Here is a 9,718-nt window from a genome sequence, read left to right on the forward strand (position 1 = left end):
CACCTCCCTGCATTGTGCCTACATATGCAAATTAACCACCATCTTGTTGTCAGTTAACTGCCATCTGAGTTGGCAGTTAATTTGCATATAGCCCTGATTAGCCAATGAAAAGGGTATCGTCGTACGCCAATTACCATTTTTCTCTTTTATTATATAGGATTATATAGGATTATGTGGGCGATTCTGATGTACTGCTTAGTTTTAGAACTTATTTATATATTAGCAGCAAGAGTCAGGGCAGTGAGTAGAGCAATGGCTGAAGGGAGAAGAACAGATGTAAGGTCATGCAGGTTTATCACACGGAAGAATAGGTAACAAAAAATGAAAAACAGAAATCTGTCAGTACTTAGCATCATCTAAGTATGGGATTCTGAAGGGGAAAAAATCAATAATATGGTTTTTACTATTGGAATGGTACTTGTATTGACAGAATAGTAATTAGGATGTTAAGAAAAGACAATTACAGGATTTTTAGGCTATTATGACTAAGGAATATCGTAGATATTTCTCATAATTACTTGGAGAAAATTTGAAAGATTTTAGAGTGGGTATATATAAAAGGTAAGGTGGTTAAAGTGAGGACAGCAGTTGAATTTTATACAGTTACTTGTCTTGTATGATGTAACCTCAAGCACTTGGAGATCTGAGTTGTGTGGTGGGGATCCCAGGGGAAACTCTCAGTAGAATATTCAGGAACTTTCTAGATGTGTCCTTTCAGAGTTGTGGTCTCCACTGATTGGCCAGCACCAGGGCAGGTCATTATTCCATGCAGCTGTCCTCCTGAGGCTGTGTTTTTTTTTTTTTTTTCCTTTTCTGGGCCTGGAGCTGAAATACAACTGAGGCATAGATGTTATCTGTAGCAGCGGTTCTCAGCCTGTGGGTCGCGACCCCTTTGGGGGGTCAAACGACCCTTTCACAGGGGTCGCCTAAGACCATCGGAAAACACATATATAATTACATATTGTTTTTGTGATTAATCACTATGCTTTAATTATGTTCAATTTGTAACAATGAAATTGGGGGTCACCACAACATGAGGAACTGTATTAAAGGGTCGCAGCATTAGAAAGGTTGAGAACCACTGATCTCTAGGGAGGAAAGGTCTGGAGGTCAAACCTCACCACTAGCTGTATGTTAGGGGAGGAAAAGTCACCCTGGGGGTGAGGTCCCACCCTATAATTGTTTATCCAGGTTGCTAGGCACCTGCGGGTTTTCCACTATGCTTAGTTTTCAATTGGGTAAATATGTAAAAACTCCACAAGGACTGCTATTGTTTGTGCCAGAAAGTCACATTTTGATTATTGTTAATCCTTGCCCAGGATTTATATGTGTGTGTATGTGTGTGTGTGTGTGTATACACACACACACACACACACATATATATATTTTATTGATTACTACTAGAATGACAGGGACATCTGTCTATGCTACCAGACACACAGAAATCATTCGTTAAATGTTTGTTAAAGGAAAGACTGCTATATTTGAGGTGCTTGTGTGCCCAGATTGTGAGATGCCCAGTAGGAATTTATCGTGCTGCTCAGAGAGTGTCTAGGAAGGGTTGGCCCAAAGCATGGAGGGGAAGACATTCCAAAGGCCATGTTTCTCCTCTAGGCAGAGGAGAAATACACTTTATTTATTTTTTTTAAATATATTTTATTCATTTTTTTACAGAGAGTAAGGGAGAGGGATACAGAGTTAGAAATATCAATGAGAGAGAAACATCAATCAGCTGCCTCCTGCACACTCCCTACTAGGGATGTGCCCACAACCAAGGTACATGCCCTTGACTGAAATTGAACCTGGGGCCCTTCAGTTCATGGGCCGATGCTCTATCCATTGTGCCAAATTGGTTAGGGCAGGATTTTTTTTTTTTGTAATATTATTGATTTCAGAGAGAAAGGGAGAGGGGGAGAGAGACAGAAACATCAATGATGAGAGAGACTCATTGATCCTCTGCTTCCTGCATTCCCACTGTTGGGGATCGAGCCTGAAACCCAGGCATGTGCCCTTGAGTGGAGTCGAATCTGCAACCCTTCAGTCCACAGGCCAATGCTCTATCCACTGAGCCAAACTGGCTAGAGCCAGGATATTTTTTCTCATTGCTTTTCTGAGAGTGGAAGGGGAGGGAGGGAGGTGTGGAGTGTGGGGAGGGGAGAGAGAGAGAGAGAGAAACATCAATGTGAGAGACACAGTGACTGATTGTCTCCTGCACTCCCCTCACCCCTACCTGCAACCCAGGTACATGCTCTTAACTGGGAATTGAACCTTCGGCTTTTTGGTCAATGGGCTGATGCTCTAACCACTGAGCCACAGGCCAGGGTGAAAGTCATACACTTTCATTGACTATTGCTTCTAAATTTTTTGTTTCTGTTTTGCTTTGATAGTTAATAATTTGAAGCAGTATTAAAAACATTTCTGGACATACGTTCTTTACCACTGTTTCCCCAACTTTTAGGACAATGCTTGGTGTTCAGTAAATGCTTATTGAAGGAAGTAACCAAATACTGCATGTAAGCAATAATTATAGTTAAAGTTGAAGTAAATGCTAGGATATAAGGAAATTAAAAGAATAATTATGCGCTGAGGCTTAGCACCAGTGTTATTTATGTTAATTTTAAAATTTAGGAGATTATTAGCAATATTGGAAGCATAACTAATACTGTACCTATCCTTAAAGGTGTGCTGCTTTGTTTTATTAGTTAGTTGACATTTGGCTTTTTCAAATGTACACATTTTTTAAATTGATTTTTTAGAGAGAGAGAGAAACCTCAATGTGAAAGTGAAACATCCACTGACCACCTCCTGCATGTATGTCCTCTATGGAAATTGTACCCAGCCAAGTGAGCCACATCGGCCAGGGCTCAAATGAATAAAATTTAACCTGTGATCTTATTTTGGTGTTTTGTACTTTGTTACTGAGTAAAATCATTTTAGACATTAAGTAGTGGTCTGAAGTGGGTTGCAATAGCAAGGAAACTGCTGAGTGGCCAAGAGAAGTAGAGAACCTTAGGCCTCTTCTCATTGGCCCTTCTACCATGTTGTCTGGGAGTTACAGATTAAATTTGGATAGTTTATAACTTCATTGCCTCACAGTTTTAAGTCCCCTAAGGAACGAAGCCAGGCGAGGGGGCAGATATATCTATTAGAGCCTGGTGTGTGTGTGTGTGTGTGTGTGTGTGTGTGTGTGTGTGTGTGCAGGAAAACAGTGCTGCTTGAAGAGTGGCATTAAATTCTCATGTAGACTGTCTTTGCTGGGACTCAAGAGGAAAGTATGGAGGATTATAAAATAGAAAATCTCTGGTCTTAATCCAAACCCCAGCATTTACCCAGCTCTCTAGCTCACAATTAATAGCCCAAGATAGTTCCATTTGGAACAATTCAACAAATACGGAGTACCTGCAGTGTGCCAGGTACTGAGTGCTAGGCCTATGCTAGTGAACAAAACATACAAAGTCCCTGTTCTTGTGGCACAGCATGATGGCTGCATTCTAAGAGGGGTTTTCCAAGTGTGCAAAGGCAGAAGCTGCGGCTTTTTAAAGGCCTACTCTCAGAAATTACATTGTCACTTCCACCACATTTTATTGGTCAAAACAGATCACAGGGAGGGAAAATGGACTCACCTTTTAAAAAATATATATTTTTATTGATTTCAGAGAGGAAGGGAGAGGGAGAGAGAGAGAGAAACATCAATGATGAGAATCATTGATCCGCTGCTTCCTTGCACACCCCCTACTAGGGACCGAGCCCGCAACCCAGGCGTGTGCCCTTGACCAGAATCGAACCTGGGACCCTTCAGTCCACAGGCTGATGCTCTGTCCACTGAGCCAAATCAGCTAAGGCTGGACTCACCTTTTGATAGGTGGGGATAGCATGATCACATTGCAAAAGAGTACATGGGGTGGAAGATATGGCTGTGGCCATCTATGGAAACAGTCTACCACAGTGCTGTTAAAGAATTAAGCCGGTTAATAGGGGAACAGTGCAAATGAGGGTTGGAAAGTATTCTGTAGGAGGGCAAGGAAGGCCGCCTTGATGAGGCTGCATGAGAGAGTGAGCCATGGGAACCATAACGACATCTTGGGGAAGAATGTTTCATGCAGAGAGAACAGGAGATACAGAAGAAGTCTTAGGGTAGGAGAATCACTGGTGTGAGCAAGGAATAGCAAGGAGGGCAATGAGTGGAGGGATAGAGGGAGAGTGGTAGGGCATGGAGTCAGAGAGGAAGTGAGAAACAGACTTTGTAGCTTGTGACAAAGGACTTTGGATCTTCTCTGAATGAGGTGGGAATGTATCGAAAGATTCTGAGCAGAGGAATTATGTGATCTGATTTAAATTTTAAAAGAATCTCATTCTGAGAATCTCTGGCTACTGTTTTGAGAATAGACTGTAAGAGGATAAGAGTAGAAATAGGAAGTCAAATCAGTAGGCTGGTTCCTTGTGATGATATGCTAAGTAGTGATGAATAGTTGGGTTTTGGATATATTTCAAGGTGGGACTGACAGGATTTGCTGGTGAGGGTGGATATGGGGTGAGAAAGCGGGACCAAGGATGATTCTCAAAGTTTTTGCCCTAGGTACCTGGAAAATTGGGATTTTCATTTACCAAGATGAGAAGACTGGGGGAGGAACAGGGTGGAGGTGAGGGAGATGTAAAACTTGTTTTTTGGCCAAGCTAAGAAGAATCTAAGAAGACATCTGAGGGGGGAAAAGGTTACTAAATGTTACTTCCTCATTGCAGGTGTGACGTTGAGTGCTTCAGATCTGGTCACTATGGTACGAGAACGAAAATGCATATTGTGCAACATTGTGTACAGCTCAAAAAAGGTAATAATAGAAGATGGAGGATCTGAGGCTTTGTGACTGGTCTTTTTTGTTGTTAATCCTCATTGATTTTTAGAGAGTAGAAGGGAGGGAAGTGGGTGGGGGGGAGAGAGAAGCATCAATGTGAGAGAGAAACTTCGACTGGATGCCTCATGCACATACCCCCACCAGGGTGGGGAATTAACCTGCAACCCAGGTATGAGCCTCTGGCCAGGAATCGAACCCAAGACCCTTTGGTGCATGGGCTGATGCATTACCTCTGAACCACATGGCCAGGGCATGACTGGTCATTTTTTCAGAGACATCATATGAAATTTATAGATGGGTAAAAGCTTTTATTTAAAAAAAAACTTGCCGAAAATCGATGTTTCTGGCTCTCTGTCTCTCTCCCTTCCTCTCTGTAAAAAATGAATAAAATATATTTTAAAAAAAATAAAAAAAAACTTTATTGTTGAAAGTGTTACATATGTTCCCCCCAACCCCTTTTGACCCCTTCTAGCCTGCCCAGTGAGTAAAAGCTTTTAATGCTGTCTTATTTATGCTTCTTTGTTAAATCAGTCTCATTCCACTGGTTTCTTTCTCATTACTGCCTCATAAAGCCAGGAACTGTATTATTAAACCTCTACCCAGAATCTGAGGATACCCAAAAGTAGATAATAAAGAGAAATTTAGTTAATAGTTATGGAGAAAATACCTTAACATTTAAGTTATTTGAGGTTGTACTACTTTCTGATTAGCTGAGACTAAGGATACAGCATTATGTTCATCTGCATTCCATTTCTGCCTATGCTCATGAAAAGTGCAGGGCTGCAGAAATGGTATTAATAATATCCTCGATGTCCACAGGGTGGGGATATTGCTCCAAGAAAAACAGACATTTTTGAGAACGAAAAGAATTTCCCTGTGCCTAGGGAAGTTGGCTGCAACTTGTCTCACTTTTTGCTTTTTCTTGCCTTTATCCTTTGCTTTCAAAGTAGTGCAGCTAGCTTAAATATTGAGGATTTTTTTCTCTGTTCTTTTAAGATGTTCTTTAATATTGGGAATTCAGATAACGTGGAAAATCATTGTGAGCTCTCTGAAAGATATTTGGAAGTAAGATGGTTTGAAATAAATAGAGAAGAGATATTTTGGGTGAGAGAATGTGTACAAAGATACAGAAGTATAATGGCATATAACAGTTCTAGGAGTTGGTAAGAAGGCTCATCTGATTAAAACAGTTTCGTCTTGGGAATGGTGGGACTGTAATTTAATTTGTAATTTAAGTGGAGACAGTAAATAGTGTTGAATGCAAGACTGAGGGGTTTGACTATGGTCCATTGAGTAGTCTGGGATGAAGAATTTTTTTTCCTTACGGGATATCTGATAGTGATGGAAAAGTAAGTTGAGATTTCAAAATCATTCTATCTAATAAAGAGGGAATGTGCTAATTGACCCTCACGCCGTCACAAAGATGGTGGTGCCCACAGCCAGTGAGGAGGGGATATGCTAATTGACTGTCATACCCTCAAAGATGGCGGCGCCCAATCCCCTCAGCTCTGCTGCGGTGCCTGCCTCTGGAGTCCCCCAGTCCCCTCAGCCTCCCAGCTGCCCAGGGCCGGCCTGAGGCTCAGGTAACCAGGGCGGCCGAGGCTTGCGCTGCTGGCAGTGGCAGCAGCAGAGGTGTGATGGGGCATCGCCTTCCCCTGATCACTGGGTCGCCTCCTGCCACTGAGGGCTCCTGGACTGTGAGAGGAGGAGTCCAGGCTGAGGGACACCCCCTCCAGTGCATGGATTTTCATGCACCGGGCCTCTAGTGTTTAATAATATACCTGCTGCCTTTTACAAAAGTAAAAAACAAAACAAAAAACTGCTTTTCTAGTTTTAAAAAATTTAGATCAGAGTTTACACAAATTTTCCATAAACAAAAATCCCTTATGGCTACTTTCAGATTGGAGGGATCGGAAATTGATAAAGCGTGAGGTGCATAGATAGACACTCAGAGGTGTGAACTCGGACTTTGATGGAGTAGTAGCCCTATCTTGTGATATTTCATAATTTTGCTATTTTAAGTCTTTCTTCTACTCTGGTTTGAAACATATTTTAGTATCTTCACACTTTTATATGGATGATAATGAAGTTAAATCAAGGACTGGGACTATCCTTAGGCAAAGCCAACTATAGACCTTTAAGCAAGGGAATGGCATGATTTAAGTCAGGGGTGGGCAAACTTTTTGACTCAGGGCCACAATGGGTTCTTAAACTGGACCGGAGGGCCGGAACAAAAGCATGGATGGAGTGATTGTGTGAACTAATATAAATTCAAAGTAAACATCATTACATAAAAGGGTACGGTCTTTTTTTTCAATAGTTTTATTCATTTCAAACAGGCCGGATCCGGCCCGCGGGCTGTAGTTTGCCCATGGCTGATTTAAGTGTTAAGATTAATGTGGTCTAAGAAATTAGCATTATAGGTAATTGAAAGAAATAGCTCTGATACTATTTTTAGATAGATCATGAACAACTTATGTTGAAGCAGTGCTCTCTCTAGTTTCCCAAAATAGTGTAACCCTGGTTTTTTCCAAATGCCCTGTGGTAGAGAGGGAGGGAGAGGGAGAGGGAGAAAGAGATAGAAACATCAATGATAAGAGAGAATCATTGATTGGCTGCCTCCTGCACACCCCACACTGGGGATCAAGCCCGCAACCCGGGCATGTGCCCTGACTGGGAATCGAATTGTGACCTCCTGGTTCATAGGTCAACGCTCAACCACTGAGCCATGCTGGCCGGGCAAAAAAAGTTTTTTAATATTATATACTGTTTTCCAGATTTGTGCGCCCATCAATTTCCCCCTTCTTCCTCCCCTTCTTTAAAAAAACATAATACTGCTCTGGCCAGGGTGGTTTGGTTGAGTGTCCTCCTCTGCACCAAAAGATCTCTGGTTCAATTCCCAGTCAGGGCATGTGCCCAGGGCACATGCTCAGGTCATGGGCTCTTTCCCCAGTTGAGGTGTGTGCAGGAGGCAACCGATCAATGTTTCTCACATCAGTGTTTCTCTTTCTCTCTCCCTCTCTCTTTCTCTCTCTCTCTAAAAAAGTCAATAAAAAAGTTTAAAATAAAATAAACAAAAACATGATACTGCCCTGGCCTGGTGGCTTAGTTGGTTGTAGTATTATCCCGTGCACCAAAAGGTTGTGGGTTTGACCTCCAGTCAGGGCACGTGCGAGAGGCAACCTCTCCCTTCCTATCTTTCAAAAGAAAAAAAAAAATCAAAAATCAATCAAAACATATTCTTGGGTGAGGATTAAAAAACACACATAATACTGATTAATGCAAAAGGATCTAAATAGAAGCTTGGTAACTGAGCAGGTATGTGTTACTTTAATCCTGTGCCTGGAAATCTTTACCAATTATTTTGAGAACTCGGTTGGGTTTCTGTTTGCATTCATTTCTCAAAGCAAGATGGGAGAAAATTTCATGTGTAAATTTAGGAAAAGATTTGGGAAATGTTTTCGTCAACTCACGTTAAAATTAATTTTGAATGATAACATTTTTATAATTGAAATAGAATAAAGAATTAGGTTTTATATCAGCGAATAACTTATTTCAGTGAATACAGTTTTGGTCAGGAATGGTTTCAGTGTAAGAAACAGAACCCAGTTAAATTTAGCTCAAGAAAAGAGGATTTAGCAAATATAAGTCTTTAAAAAATTATTTATTGACTTTGGGGGGGCGTGGAGAGGAAAAGAGGAAGGGAGAGAGAGAGAGAGAGAGAGAGACAGACATACATCAATTTTTATGTTTCACTTATTTATGCATTCATTGGTTTATTCTTCTATGTGAGAGAGAGAGAGACATTAATTTTTATGTTTCACTTATTTATGCATTCATTGGTTTATTCTTATATGGGCCCTGACAGAGATTGAACCCAAAACCTTGGCACACAGGGACAATACTCTAACCAACTGATCTACCTAACCAGGGCCTTGGCGTATGTAACATAATCCAAGGAAAAAATTGAACAATCAACAGGGATTTGAGCAGTTGTGTATTGCTCATGGATATTTTTCATTCTGTGTTATGCCACTAACTTGACTCAGTTTTCAGTTCTAACCATTCTAGTTAGTGGCAAATCAGTTGTAGTTAGAAGGGGTCGCATGTAAAGCTGTAAGAGGAAACGATGGTCATCTTTAGTAAAATTGCTATTTAAGGGAGTGTTTTGAAACTCTATATTGTTTGCCACTCTGTAGTAGATAACTTGAATTAAGACTAGAATGTTAGGTTGTTGTATACTTTTTGACAAATAAACTGTATCTAATGAAAAATCTCAAGGCACTAGATACTTACAATGTAGCATGCTATTTGAAATATTGGCTTTGGTGTCAGATCTGCCAGGGTTTGCGTCTCAGTTTGACCACTTGATTATGACTCTGAGAAGAAAAGAATGGGAACATTTTCACATTTACCCCTTTAATGCCTAGCCCTGTCCTTGATAATAAGCACTTGGTAAATGTTTGCAGAATAAATGAATTAGCTTCTCTGCATGTTTGTGTCTTTATTAAATGAACTAGAGGCCCAAAGCACGAAATTTGTGCATGAGTAGGATCCCTAAGCCTGGCCGGCAATCAGGGCCCATCTGTGGGGCGACCGATGGGGTGATTGGGGGGCCCCGCTGGCACCTGCCTTGGCTGGCCTGGGGCCTGCGGGCTCGGGGCAGCTCCTGCGTTGAGTGTCTGCCCCCTGGTGGTCAGTGCGTGTCACAGCGACCGGTCGTGCCATAGGTCATTCTGCCGTTTGGTCAATTTGCATGTTAGGCTTTTATTATACAGGACTAGAGGCCCGGTGCACAAAAATTTGTACACTCGGGGCGGGGAGAGGTCCCTCAGCCCGGCCTGTGCCCTCTCGCAGTCTGGGACCCC

General features: G+C 41.6%; 1 protein-coding gene across 1 annotated transcript in view; it reads left to right on the forward strand.

The window, feature by feature from the left end:
• Nucleotides 1–9,718, forward strand: part of ZNF106 (zinc finger protein 106) — a 57,448-nt gene that overhangs the window by 7,312 nt on the left and 40,418 nt on the right. Inside the window, 1 exon segment of the mRNA XM_006778046.2 lies at nucleotides 4,741–4,826. Coding sequence (XP_006778109.1) covers nucleotides 4,773–4,826 — 54 coding nt within the window. The 5' untranslated portion in view covers nucleotides 4,741–4,772.

The sequence above is a fragment of the Myotis davidii genome, unplaced genomic scaffold (genome assembly GCF_000327345.1).
Source record: "Myotis davidii unplaced genomic scaffold, ASM32734v1 scaffold46, whole genome shotgun sequence".
In the NCBI taxonomy this organism is placed as follows: domain Eukaryota; kingdom Metazoa; phylum Chordata; class Mammalia; order Chiroptera; family Vespertilionidae; genus Myotis; species Myotis davidii.